Source organism: Drosophila albomicans, chromosome X (assembly GCF_009650485.2).
Source record: "Drosophila albomicans strain 15112-1751.03 chromosome X, ASM965048v2, whole genome shotgun sequence".
NCBI lineage: Eukaryota > Metazoa > Arthropoda > Insecta > Diptera > Drosophilidae > Drosophila > Drosophila albomicans.
In genome coordinates this window covers 5,406,523-5,421,553 of record NC_047627.2, presented here as the reverse complement: position 1 = coordinate 5,421,553, position 15,031 = coordinate 5,406,523, and the positions used below count along the sequence as shown (strand labels likewise).

The 15,031-nt window shown below is 39.0% G+C and overlaps 2 protein-coding genes across 3 annotated transcripts in view; one reads left to right on the top strand and one right to left on the bottom strand.

The window, feature by feature from the left end:
* LOC117578106 (GAS2-like protein pickled eggs) overlaps positions 1–15,031 on the bottom strand; it is an 84,417-nt gene that overhangs the window by 6,770 nt on the left and 62,616 nt on the right. For both annotated transcript variants that reach the window (XM_034263283.2, XM_034263284.2), the window contains exons 5-7: positions 5,871–6,067; positions 4,496–4,614; positions 4,077–4,405 (exon numbers count right to left, since the gene is read on the bottom strand). In XM_034263283.2, the coding sequence (XP_034119174.1) occupies positions 4,077–4,405; positions 4,496–4,614; positions 5,871–6,067 (645 nt within the window). The remainder of the gene's footprint in view (positions 1–4,076; positions 4,406–4,495; positions 4,615–5,870; positions 6,068–15,031) is intronic.
* On the top strand, positions 10,819–13,161 carry LOC127566394 (probable WRKY transcription factor protein 1). Its single transcript, XM_052008566.1, has 2 exons — positions 10,819–10,904; positions 10,962–13,161. Exon 2 carries the CDS (start codon positions 10,962–10,964, stop codon positions 12,981–12,983), a length of 2,022 nt encoding a protein of 673 aa, XP_051864526.1. The 5' UTR covers positions 10,819–10,904; the 3' UTR covers positions 12,984–13,161.

The following is a 15,031-nucleotide window of genomic DNA, read 5'->3' as shown; positions in this document are numbered from 1 at the left end:
CTATCGACACTGCCGATAGTTGGGCGCCATCGAATCAAAATCGATAGTAGCAGACACTATCGATGGTACAAAATTGACTATCGTCGAATATCGATGGCGCCCACTATCGATAGTTCTCACTCTCTACAGCTTCCAACAGCTGATTATTTACTACTATCAACTTGATAATGCCAACCAATACCGATAGGAAGTATTGACTAGCCTCCACCGCTGTTATAAACTATAAAGCACAGTTGCATCTCTAGCATTTCAGCTGCATTTCAAATATGTGTCTTATACCTTTTTACTATACTATCTTTTTTATCTACATTTCACGAAACATTTTCTGTATTTTCAGCCACAACTATTGCTTCATTTTTTTCTTTTTGTCATCGACTTCGTTGCGTGTCACGCGCTCATCTGCAGCGATGTTCCGAGTGTTGCTGCTGTGGATCAATGGGCTGTGGGCAATGCATTGCGACTGCATAAATTCACGCGCTGCCATTGTCCGATGGCCGAGCAAATGATCAAACAAATGAGCGGAACAGCAAACGAATCGACTTGGCTTCCATTCGGCAGTCAACAGTCAGCCAGACAGACAGACAGACGGACAGACAGACAGCTGGACCAAAGCCCAGGGCAACTGGCTCCTTCTTGTTGGTATTGCTGTTGCTATTGCTATTGCTGTTGTCGTTGTCGATGTTGTTGTTGATTCGTGTCTGTAGGGAGCTGCTTGAGCAGCGTCTGTTGGCCAAGTTAGCTACTGTGCCGGCGACGTCGCCTTTGACAGGCCTTCGAATTCGAATTCGACTGCGACTTTGCTTTGGACTGCGCTAACAAAGCTCAACTTTTGGCCAGGCTAACAACAACTGCAACACGAACAACGAGACAAAAAAGCAAACAGACAAAACGCATTTGCACCTTTGAACTTCGCTAGTTGCAAGCCAAAAAAAATACCCTGCAATCAAGTCAACTGTCAGCGGGGCATGCACAGCAACAACAGCAACAACAACAACTACAACTAATCAACTAAACAATAACTTAACTTTGTCATCACAATTCAGCAATCTTAATACTTGAAAAATATATTCAAATATGCAATAGCGAGGTAATCATTTATTACTTTGCATCAAGTAACTAAATTGATCTCTAAAGAGTACTGAATGGTTGCTGCTGTCAAAAGAGCAACACATTAAACAGGATATCTACAGCGTATTCGTGAGTCGAGCATTGTCAGCTGAAGTTAGCTAACGACAGGACTGCAGGAATGATTGGGAACTGTGCCACAGCTGTATGCGTGCCACAGCAGCAACTGTTGCTGCGGTGTGGGGTCAGGGGCAGAAGGAGAGCGAGGAGAGGGAGGTGGAGTTGCTGTTTGGTGGGTGCCTTTTGTGTGGTAAGTCGACATCACAATAAATCTAGCATTTGGCGATAAGCCGCAAAAAGAGATCTGGCCATCGACAACACGGCAATGGCAACAGCAACAGCAACAACCAGCAACAACATCAATGGCAGCAACAGCAACAGCAACAGGCAACAATCTTGGCATGACTGTGACGCATGCGAGATTAGCTGGCGCTGGCAATGGCGCTGTGATCCTGGCCAGGCCATAAATCGTAAGCAGCAGCAACAACAACAATGCTGCACAACAACACAGCAACAACAAACAGCAGCCACAGCAATGTTGACGACGCGGACGTGCCAAACGGCAGCGACAAATGATTCGTGGCTCGTTTTTTTTTTTTTGGCCGTGGTGGCACATCATTTGATTTTCGACAAGTTGTTGAGGCTATTTGCTGATTTGGCAGCAGCAGCGGCAGCAGCAACTGTTGCCGTTGTCGTTGCCGTGCCCGGTTGCCGTTGCCGTTGCCAAACAAATTGATTGGCCGACTGAGTGATCGCCGCAGACAACAAGCAGGAGGCAGGAGACTTCAACTACGAAGTCGATATCGAAGTTGTTGTAGTCGCAATTGCAAGTCAAGCTCAGCTCAGCTTCAGCATCAGCAACCATTGAGCATGTCCGCCCGCCGGGCCACTTTGCCATTGTTGCGGTGGCTGTTGCTGTTGCTGCTGACAATGTTTGTGGCAGCATGTGGCAGACAGCGAGGCATGTCCATGTTGCGTCCAATAAATGCGCAACGATTTAACCAGCCATCCATCCAGCTGCTGTCGATTGTGGCAACCCATTGACAGCAGCAGCAGCAACCAATGTTGCTGTTGCATTGATGTCAATGTTGCTGGCGGCGTGAGGAAATGTTTGTGCATGGCTTTTCATTAGTTTTCCGATTTTTGCCAATTTTGGCGATTTTGCTCCTCAATCCTTGGGCGCTGCCGTTGTTTTGTTGTTTTGTTGCTTGTACATTGTTGCCGCTGCTGTGGCTGCTGCTGCATGTTGTCGTCGCTTGTTGCTTGTTTGGCCGTTGCTCGTTTCTTGTTGTCATCGCGCAATCGCTGCTCGCAGTCACACTTGCAATTACATTGCCAATTGCGATTTGTTGTAATTGTTGTTGGCACATCGGCAGGCAACATTGTGGCGCCACCGGGCAGCCGCAGCAGCAGCAACAGTGCAACAGTGTAACACGACAACACGCCTCGAACATCTTGTCAAATTAATTAACAATGTGATGAGACCACAAATTTGACATAAGCAACAATTGAAATTGAAATTGAATTGCAACTGTAACTGCAACTGCAACCAATTGCAATTGCAACACTTAGCAGCAATAAACATCAATAGATTAATCAATACAATTAGCCCCAAATTGCAATGGTTATTGTTGAGAGTTTCGCTCTATTAAAGCAACAATTTATCCTTATTTAAATGTGTTGTAGTTAAAGAACTTATTTATCGATTTCAAATACTACAACTCAAAATTCAAAACAAGTAAGAAATTTACCCATTGTGATTGAAAGCAAAACACATAATATACAACAAAAATACTAAAGGCTGTATTTGGTATATATGAATATACCAGACGTATTTCCCATACCAAACTTTTTGCTCATTAACTTTCTGTTCGCAACCAAATTTTCAGGAATTATAAATACTGTATTTGTTATTGTATGTATCAAAAATAGTTTCAGATTACGCTTGTTAATCGATTTGTATCGATGGAGGCGTGGCAAAATTTGGAAACAAACTTGATCTGCGTGCAAACATAACAAATGCTGTAGAAACTCTACCTTTTATAGTCTCTGAGGTCTAGGTGTTCATACGGGCGACGGACGGACAGACAGCCAGACAGACGGACATGGCTTCGTCGTCCTGGCCGTAAATGCTGATCAATTATATATATAATATATATATACTTTATATTCGATTAATTATTTCATACTATTTTCAGGTTGATAAAATACAAAAATAAATAACTAACATGCTTTGACACTGACTTTATAAAACTACAGTCTACATATAGTAAAGCCAAACATATCACATAGATATAGAAATAATGTTCAACTTAAATTGAACTTCAATCGGTAGTTTGGTATGTTTTAAATTCTCTGTGGTTGGACATTTTGTAAAGTTTTTGGGATACAACGAAATCGCATTAAGCTAGGTTTCTATTTTATGTGCTACAATTTGTTGTCAATATTCATCTATTGAAAAGACTAGAGAGAAATTTCGTATGCATAAAGTGTGAATCAGAATCTGTTGGATGCCACCAAAAGAGGCAAACAGTTGTGTGCTCACACAGATCACGATTTGTGGCTACGTTTTATGGTTGCAGCGGGCAGGCGATATCAATGATTGTTGACTTTGGGGGTAATGGGTAATGCACATACAATATCCGATATCCGTTTATAGCCAAAGTCTCCCACCCCACAATTAAGCGTTGCATTTGTTGCTGTTCTTGCTTTTGATTTGTTTTGACCAAGTTTGAAACTGGAAACTTGAAGCCATGGCTAAAAATGGACATGAGAAAAGTCGCTGCACACAATCGGAGAGAAATACAAAAAAAAAAAAACTCATGAGCAGTCACCACAAAGACAAAAACTCAATGCAAAGAGCAACAAGATGAAGAACAAAGGAAAAGAGAAAACACAACTAGCGAGCGATAGACGCAGTAATCGATAGCAGATTCGATAGGTTGACTCACCATCTCATCGAGACTCTTGAGATCGTTGGTAACGATCTGTGGCTGTGGTCCATACATCAGCATCGGATCCTTGTCGTTCTCATCCTCATTCTCCGTATCGCTGTCGTACAGATCCGTTTCGCTGGCCACACACTCGGCGCCAACAGTTGGCGCCTCCGTTTGTGTACCGCTCTCCGCACAGCCGTTGCTCGTCTGCGTGCCACAGCCAATCCCATTACCGTTACCGTTGCCGTTGCCAACACCGATGCCGACGCCATTTGCCTTGTTGTCGGCGGCAATTTCACGATCGATTTGTCGCTCCATTTGCACCAGCATGGGCGCTAGCATTCCTATAAATTAACACAAGCATCGTCATTCGATTAGTTATCGATCAGTCGACAGTCAGTCAGTGTCGCTCGATCGATTAATCGATCACTTACCGAACTTGGCGCCACGTCGCGCCACCTCGAGCAGACAGAGAATCACATGCTTCTCGTTCTTGCGCATTATCAGATCGTCCGTTTCGAACAGCAGGCACTCGATGATTTTAAGGCTCTTTCTGCGAATTAAGAATGGGTAATCGATAACACATTTATTAGTGATGTTACCACGTATGTTATTGATCAATGTTTGGAGTTTCTTAATTTGTATTAGTTTCATATAGTATTTGTATTTGGTAATATTAGTTTGTACTTTTTAGATAATGTTTTGTTATAAATAAGAAACTTTACATTAATATATAATTCTGTTATTTTATGTCATTTTTGGCTTTTAACTATTCAAATCATTTATTTCATATTTATATTTTGTTATTATGTGTTGCAGTTTTACTATAGTTCTCTCATTTGTGGACACTTAATTTCGGACCTTTATATTAATATTAATGTTATTTCATGTAGTTTTTGGCTTTCAACTATTGAAATCATTTATGACATATATTTAATACTTTAATGTTTTTATTTTAAGCTGAGCATTATCATTGAATTAATACTAATTAAAGCCACATATTTTAAGGTTTTATAGAAGCTACTTTAGCCATTATTTATTGACATACAGCTAACAATTAAGTAATTATATTTGATGATTTTAAAATTTGTCTTATTATGTTTCAAAATTTGTGATTAATTCTTATTTCACTTATTTCTTTTGTATATTAATATTAATATAAATATTAATTTAAAGCATTTTTCTCAGTGAGTTGAAAGATCAATCTAGAAACATTTATTGAAACTAACTCAAAGCTGTATTGCAGCTGATAATATTATAAATTTATTATTCGATCTTTAATCAGTGGCAGTTATGTGATATAACATAGCAGAAGATTCTGCCGTGAGAATCTGGTAATAGTACTATAACAATATACCAAATATAGCCAACGGTATATTTAAGTATCGAAGTATATTTACGAAGTCGAAGAGAATAGTACTTGCTCTATTTTCTATTTAAATGTAGTATTAAATATTAGATCTAATATTATATAATATAATACAAAATAATTTGGTATATTTTAAGAATAATACCGCATTGTTTTTGCTTTTATTCCAAATCGGTAGCGTCAGTATCTCTTACTTATTCTTATTTCGTCTCTGTCATATTTGAACTGTCAATAACTTGCAATATATATAGTATGTAATTCTTCTTCTTTTCAGCTGCATTCTCTAGACACACACTTTGCATATTGTACAAGTTTTTGTGCTTGATCTTTGAGTTGTTGTTGTGCCTGCATCCATCAATCATCAATCAAAGATCAATCGCAGCAACTTGCTTTGATCTCTGATTGATGGCACAGAGATCGATGATGTGCGCTGAACTCACCTGCACCAGGTTATGAAGTTGGACACGTTGTCGCGGGAGAAGAAGGTGCCGCTCTTGGCGGTCGGCAGAAAGTGGACATTGCCCAGGGCGAGGATGGGGCCAGCTAATCCGGAAGTCATCGAGCGTGTCATTGATTTGTTGCGCGCCTGTCGCCGGGCCAAATAATCCTCGGCTGCTTGCCGCACATAATTTGCGTGCTGCAAATAAAAGCAAATAAACACCAAATTAAACGAGTGCACCAACAACAACAATAAATTAGAGACAAAAGATAGAGAGAGAGAGAGAGAGAGAGAGAGAGACATGAATGCAATGTGCAATGTGCGACTGCAAATCGCATTGCGATTCGAGTGAAAGTCAAAATGAAATATTTTTGGCTTATTCAAAAGCGCGACAAAAATCTAGAAAAAACGTTTATTTTTAAGTGTCGCAAGAATTTAGCGCAGCATTTTTAGGCTGACGGCGGCCAAGAAGCTGGCGACGAAGAAACAGGGAGGGGAGGGAGGAAGGGAGAGAGGCAGCTACACACCTTTTTCCTCTAGCCCCCAACAACTTTCCCTCTCTCTCTTTCTCTTTTCAAAAGTGACTGTTGGCCATTGCAATCGACAGTTCAACTTTGCTTTGATTAAAAAGGGGAAGTACCGCAAATTGCGTGGGATGGAAAGGGGGGGAAGGGGGAATGTCTGTTGGCGCCGCAATGTTACGCATAATTAATTAACACGCAGCCAGTGCAAAAAAAAATAAAAAATAAAACTCAGACACACTCACAACACTCGTCACTCATCAGTCATCGCAGTCGCATTCGCATTCACAAATTTATTTTGTGAATGGCCCAAAAGAATGGGCACCTGACACAAATACTCTTCTCCTTCTCGTTCTATCTCTCTCTCTCAGGTATTTTATAGCTCAAGCGCATAAATAAGATTAAACAACTAACTAAAGAGATGCGCTCATCAAATATTCAAATATTGCTTTTCGTTTAACCATATCACTTTGTATTTGTCTGTATGTGTTCACAATTGTCATCCAACTGATAAGATGTTATATAATATATGAAAAAATCGCAGGGCTAATTCTGTTAATTTAATATTAATTAATTAAACAATTCACTTCTTACCGAAGCAGACAGATTGTAAATAAAGAAGCGATAAAAAATAATATATGAATATATATATATATTCAGAATACATTCTTGACAACTTTAACAAAGCAAAATCACAGTGAGCAAAGTCACAGTTGAGGCTTCAAGAAAACTTTAACAAAATCACAGTTGAAGCTTTAACAAAGCTCCATTTATGACAGATCAAAGAAACACAATTCTTGCTACAATTATATGAAAAAAGTAAGAAAACTTCAGTGGAGTGGAGATACCCGCTACACACTTTGAATAAAACCAAATTCTAAAAATATACCGAACTAAAATACCGAAAAAAGCTTAAAGCTTTAGTTGGTATATTGATATATGCAGTACCTACATTCAAAATAAACCAAATTGTCAAAGTAACTAAGCTTTTTGGTATATTTTTTTATACCCGCTACCCATAGGGTAGAAGGGTATTATAACTTTGTGCCGACAGGAAATGTATGTAACAGGTAAAAGGGGGCATCTCCGACCCTATAAAGTATATATATTCATGATCAGCGTCAACAGCCGAGACGATCTAGCCATGTCCGTCTGTGTGTCTGTGTGTCCGTCCGTCTGTCCGTATGAACACCTAGATCTCAGAGACTACGAGAGATAGAGCTATAATTTTTTTTCGACAGCATTTGTTATGTTTGCACGCAGATCAAGTTTGTTTCAAATTTTTGCCACGCCCACTTCCGCCCCCGCAAATAAAAAAAATCGAATAACAAGCGTAATTTTAAAGCTAGAGTTGCAAATTTTGGTATATATAATAATAACTATAGTAGTTATGATTCCTGAAAATTTGGTTACGATCAGATAAAAATTGTCGAAGTTATAAAAGAAATACTTTTGTATGGGCAAAAACGCCTACTTACTAGGGGTCTTAGTTACTTTGGCTGACAATCTGGTATATTGAGCCGTCTATGGTATATTTTGAATGCGGTACTATATTGATATACCAAACATACCATTTGGTATATTTTTAGTATTTTTTAAGTATTTTCGGTATATTTTCAAAATGATACCGCAATATTTTGCCTTTATTAAAAATGGGTAGCGGGTCGAGCACACTCGACTGTAACTCTCTTACTTGTTTTAGTATATACAGCTGTGACCATTGAAATAGCAGTGCAGACGACCTACACATTTAAAGTTGAAAAATATTATTATAAACACAACTTCGAGACAAAATTTGTTTATAACAGCTTAATATACTTAATTTGCGATAATTAAACATATTTTTCATTTTGGATAATTCAATATTTTTCCGAATGTGGATATTAACATATGAAAATGTCCGTATTATGAAGAACATTGAAATAGCAGTGAAAAAACAAAAATGTAATAAATTTCAAAAAATCTTATAAATAACTTAATCCTTCTAAATTTCGAGTTGAATACGACCTTATAATTTGTTGTGTAGCCTTTATTGGCTATTAGAGCCTCATAGCTACGTGGCATGTATGTAGTCTGAGTCACATAAATTTGATTTTTTTGCGGTATTTGTTTGGAATATTTGTTGAATACACTCACTTGGCTATAACTTTCTTACTTGTTTTCTTCTTCTCATTTTTGTACTTTAATCGAAATGCAAATAGATCAACGAATTGATACTGATTGTAAAGTCCAAACATTATTATTACAATTGTAATAAGACCGTAAGTTACATCTTCAAGTTTTGTAAATTATTTGAAACATTTAAAATTGCATGAAAGTTTGGTAATCAGCCAAACTTGTTACCTGATTTCTTATACAGTCGCATTTAGTATACAAGTCCGTATCATAAATTACTTTTAAAATATGAATTACTCAAGCTGTAACTTTGGAAATATTTGATATGTGATTCAATCGTTGAGTTTGTGATGAAGAAGTGTTCTTAAAATATTCATTTGATTTTATAATATAGTCGAGTATTTTAATCCGTATCCGCATCATATTCTAACCACAACTAAAATGAACTTTAAGTCACAATCGTGTTAAACATTTCCTTATATAGACTCGTTATTTCAGTTTGTAGTATTTCTACTGGCTGCTGGCGATTGTTGTGTTGCATTTCTCATTTCTCGCCGCCCGTTGTTGCAAGTGTTGACACTTGTTGCCTCCATTTCGACGCCCTCGTTGGCATTGATCGTCTCGAGTTGAGTTGAGCTGCAGCTTATGTCATCATCATCGAAGTCGCGCGCGTGCTCGCCATCAACTCTCCACCTGTTCCACTCTCCTCGTTTCCCCCCTTCTCACTCTCTCTGTTGATGCGATGCCAAAAACGATTCAATCCCAATTCGAATTCGAGGCGATGCGATGCACGACGATCGCGAGACGTGTAATGCATTTCCATTTCCATTTCGATTTCGGTTTCGATTTCCATTTACATGCATTCGATATTCATTTATGCACATTTTTGTAATAATTTAATATTTAAACAATTTCAATATTTCCTTCTCTCCTCCACAGCCGATTATTATTATTATTATTATGATGTGTCGTGTTTTGCTTTTGCCTTTTTTTTTGTTTATGGTTATCTCCTCGAACTGCATTGTAGTGTGCTTTATTTGGTGTTTATTGTTTACCCTAACCGATCCATAGAAGGGCAACATCATCATTAACATCAGACAGCTCTGACGTCTGTGGCGTGGGCGTGGCATTTACTCCCTTCTTTGGTAGCAAACAGGATAAGCCAAAGCCAAAGCCAAGCTACAATCTCTAGTTAGTATAATTAAGTAAGAGTATATGTTAGTCGAGTTAGTCACCATCGATGTCCGTCGCATTTCTTGTGTCTTCATCTTCAGCTCTTCTTCGCTCTTCGCACTGCATCATCTGCTTCGCTTTGCTTTGCTTTGACTCTTATCATTGAGCTGGGCACCGAGAAAGACGCCCACGTTGCAGTTGGCCAGAGGCGTTAAATAGCTCGGCTTCTCCTCTGCCTACGATTATTCAGTGAATCGAATACTATTCACCACCATTCATTCATTCAGCATTAAGCATTCAATAATCGGCATTTGGCATTTAGCCTTCTTCTCCTGTTCGCCTCTTCGCTTCCCATCAAATTTATGAGCTGCAAGTTGAGCTGTAATACTCGTATTTTCGATCTCAAACGATCTCAAAATATGCATCGAGAATCGCTGTCACTTTTCACTTTCGTAAGATAAAACTGCTATTATGTCATCACACACACGTGTAAGTTGTAAACAGTGTTGGAAAGTGTGCAAAAGGGAGCTTAGAGATGCTCTGAGTGCTTTCTACTAGAGATAACACAAAATGCTATTAGCTATTAGCGGTTTATGCAGTTAATTGAATTAATTAATATCAATAAATATCTCTGATCATGTTTATTAAATAGATTGTCAATTATTCATTGAAAATTTTATTCTTCGACTAATATTTATTTAAAGTATGTTTAGTTCGTCTCATATCCCAAGTTTTTCTAGCTATATTATTTTACTATTGCATTTCATTTTTATGTATAATAATTGAATTTAAAAAAAAGTGCATTTTGAATTCACAACTTATATATTCTGTGTTTCTTTGCAATATTTAAATAAATATTTACGAAGACAGGCAAAATTTAAATAAATATATCGAAAGTTAATATGAGAAACTTTCGATATATTTATTTAAAGAGTGACTTGATGACTTTATGCCAAATTTAAGGCAATAATAAATAATGTTTAAAAACAAAAATGTATGGCCACAGCAATTCGGTTTTAATACTTACAAATACATTAATTGATAACAAGGCAATCAGAACTAGCTTTTTTAATGACGATATATTCTCAACCATGCTGCCAATATTTCTAAATATTCATCGATAACTAGTCGGGCTTTGCACCTGTTTCGATAACAAAGTATTGTCATTGACGGTGACATTTCAATAATTTCAATAATTCAATAATTTGTATCACAATTTTCTCAACGTAAGTCAAAGAAAAGTGTCGTTGATTGTTTTAAATCGCATTTCTCCGTTTTGTCAGATGCCAACAATGGAATCTGAGACCGCGATGTCGCCGTTAGAGTATCAGGAGCAGGAGCAGGAGAAAATCGAGTTGATTGACGACGACAAGAAGTTGAAAGAGAAGCAAAAGATGTATCAGAAACTGAGGGATACCGAATGCAGCAAGTCATCCATGTCGGAGAAGCACAGCGATGAAAACGAGGAAAGGTCGAAGGAAGTGCTTAAGGAGTCTTCTGATCCATCTACCCAACCGGAGGAGGAGTGTTTGATTCGCTCTCGCAAGCGTCGCTCGGACTCTCCGAGAACCGATTGCACGCCCTCAAAAATGGTGCCAGCAGAAGAAGCATTCCAATATGATCTTGACTGGGAATTGCATAAATTTACAGCGGATATTGAGCAGAGAAAGCAGGAGCAACAGGAAGAAGATGAGGAACAAACACAGCGACCAGAAGGCTGGATTTACGATCTCATCTCTCAATACGTGAGCACAAATATGTCGACGACATCGACGTCGTTCTTTGCCAACTATTGCGCCGCTGAAAAGTCGAAGAGTTTTGCACAACTAAACGAAGAAGAGCTCTTCGGAGAAGACAGCGACAACGAGAACAAACCAAAGCCGACGGTTAAGCCCAAGAAGTCCGAAGAAGTCTCCGAAGAGCTCTTCGGAGAAGACAGCGACAGCGAGAACAAACCAAAGCCGACGGAGAAGTCCGAAGAAGTCTCCGAAGAGCTCTTCGGAGAAGACAGCGACAACGAGAACAAACCAAAGCCGACGGAGAAGTCCGAAGAAGTCTCCGAAGAGCTCTTAGGAGAAGACAGTGACAGCGAGAACAAACCAAAGCCGACGGAGAAGTCCGAAGAAGTCTCCGAAGAGCTCTTCGGAGAAGACAGCGACAGCGAGAACAAACCAAAGCCGATGGTGAAGTCCAAAAAGTCCGAGGAACTTCTCCACAGCGAATCGAAAGCAAATCAACTACAGCAGCAGCAGCAGCGGAAAGGACAGCAGCAACTGCAGTTGAAGTACGAAACGTTGCACGAGAAGCTTGCCCAAAAACATGAAGACATGCTTAAGAACTTTCAGCAGATGCTAATCAAATTGCTGCGCGAAGTCTCAGTTGAGATAACCAAGGAATTGTGCGGAAAACAACCGAAGCAAGAAACGTTCAATCCGAATAAACTTGATGAGACTTGGTGTTTGCCATATGGCAGCGATAGCAAGGTGATTGTCAATAGCAGCAAGGAGGGCATCATGAGCATCAGGGTGGAGCCCCTAATGCCAATGAAGTTGAGGACATCCAGGACGAGACGAAGCGAGAGGCGGGAGGATGACTGCAAACCGCGTACGGAGCAATGGTGCTGGGATAACGCGATCGAACAGCAACCGATCGAGCAGCAACCGATCGAACAGCAATCGATCGAACAGCAACCGATCGAACAGCAATCGATCGAACAGCAATCGATCGATCCGGAATCGTTCGCGGAGCAACAGCTGTATAAAGAGCCAACGGAGCACTATCCGCAATATCCTTCGACCAACGCAAATCCGCTTAGATTCCAACACGACTATTGTCGCCAGCTAGCATCTGACTATGTAAACGATAGCGAGGATCAAAGCAATGATGATGGCGATAATAACGTCGAAGCTAACAGAAATAACAATAATACGAATGCTGTGGAGGTGCAAAACCCATTTGATGTGTATAACGATCATATCGAGAGCGATTGGAATAATCTTCATTCTGTCGACAATACGGTTGCTGTGGACATGGAATTGGATTCCGACTGCGGATCCAATTGGAGCGGATCGAAGACCTTGTGCTCCGATAAGACAGACTCAACGCTGCAGCTGGAGATCTCGGATCGCGAGTATCAGCGACTTTTGCAGCGCAGTCGCATCGAGTGCTTTGAGCATCAGCATAAGCTGGATATGGAAGCTCGATCTAGCCAAATGTACGAGCAGCTAATACACAATACGGAGGATCATTGGCAGACTCAACCTACCAAAGCTAAAGAAGACGGCGAATGCGAAGAGGAATATTAGGGATTAGCTAATATGCGAATATATTATATTCTAAATAGCTTTAACGTGTTCTTATGACACCAATCCAAAATTTTGAACTCAATACAAGACTGAAACATTGAAAACGAATTTAATACATTCAATTTTAGAACCTTGCTGAGAAAGGTTTTTCAAATTATAAAAATAAAAAGCGAATACGAATTTGTAGGCGCAGCTAAAGTTATTTTATATATTATATTATATGAGGTTGTAATGTACTATTACAATATTAGTTTATATATATATATTATCATATTTCAGTTTGTTATATAGGGTTGAAATAGTTTTGTATCTTGTACCTTTTGAAGGGTATTAGTTTTGCATAATAGTATTAAGATTTGTCTACAAAAGTGACTTTCTGTCTGTGCAACACACCAACACACACACACACACATAGACTGAGAGGGGTCAGAGGCCTCGTGCCTCGTCGTGTGGCAGACGCAGAGGCAGCGTCAAGTGTCGAAGCTGTCGAAGCAATTAACGTGACTTTGGGAGTCAAAGAGTCGCCCTGAAAGTGGGGCACACTGCAAAACCAGAGACTGCCAAGGGGATGAAGAGGGCAAGGGGAAGGGGAAGGGTGAGGGTGAGGCAACAAACAGCTCATAACGTTGGCGCAACTGATTGCCATGCAACTGTGGCACAAATGCGACTCAAGTACGTGACAGGTAGAAGAAACGAGAGCGAAAGCGGTTAAGGAAGCGCCTCATGTTGCAACGTGCCACAAAGCGAGACAGAGACAGAGAGAGAGAGATGGGGAATACATAGGTTGCGACTTGGCGTTATGCATAATGCGGGTGTTTGGAGGTGGGGCATCATCATCATCATCATCGTCACGTAATTAGCTTAGATTTTTTTTTCATTTTCCATTTTATTTTTTATTTTTTGCCCGGGCTTGCCCGAAAATGTGTGTCAATATGGCGTTAATAACATTAGGTAAAAGGCAATTGCAAAAAGCAAAAGGCAGCAGCGCACAACAACGTGTCTTTCGCATTATACAGATACAAGATATATACACCGATATACTTACTATATTGTTGTATGTGGAGCATACACATAGCGTAATGGCCGTAACAGCTTTTTGCTTCCGCAAAAGCAGCGAAAAAAAAGAGACGCCAAATTAAATCAAACAAACAGCAGCAACAACAACGACCACAATCGAAATGACATTGCAAAAACCGAAAATCAACAGCCACAACAACAATAAATGATATCAGCAACAACAACAACAGCTAACGGGGCGAGCATAATGTTTATTGTACAATTGCCGGATTTCAACGCAATTATCAAAAGTATGCGCACTGCGCATACCCTGCAAAAGCCACTCACAAAGTGGCTATGCACATCTAACTAGATGGAAGAGAAATTATTGTCCCATAAATTCATAATTGGAACTGATTTCATAAATTCTAGATTTTAGCATCAAAATGCATACTCGAAAATTATTATTATTAAAAAAAGAAAAAGTATCCAACAAATGCAAATGATAATAAATTATAATAAATAAAATATATACATATGTACATATGTATGTATTTATGCAAATCACTGTGTTGCTGTTGCTCGCACAGTGTTGTTAAGCGCCTAAATATTGCAAATATCAAGCTCTGACTAACACAATTCATTCGATTCGATTAATAGTGAGCAATTTATCGCGTTATCATTAAAATAACAAATTTAAAAACTATCAAACTATTATTTCTGCGTTTTTTTAAACATAATAATTACATTGTTGTTGAGCGCTTAAATATTGCAAATATCAAGATCTGATTAACACTATTCATTCCATTCGATTAATAGTGAGCAATTTATCGCGTTATCATTAAAATAACAAATTTTAAAAACTTTATCCAACTGTTATTTTCGGCGTTTTATTACATACTAAGCAATTAAACATTACTAAAATAGTTTGCACACATGAAAATTCGATTTATCAAACTTCATTACTGCACAAATAGTGTTGGTTAACGCTGCCAACATATCGGTCCATTGTCCATCTCTAACTAAAAGCTACGAACATCTCTAGATCTCCC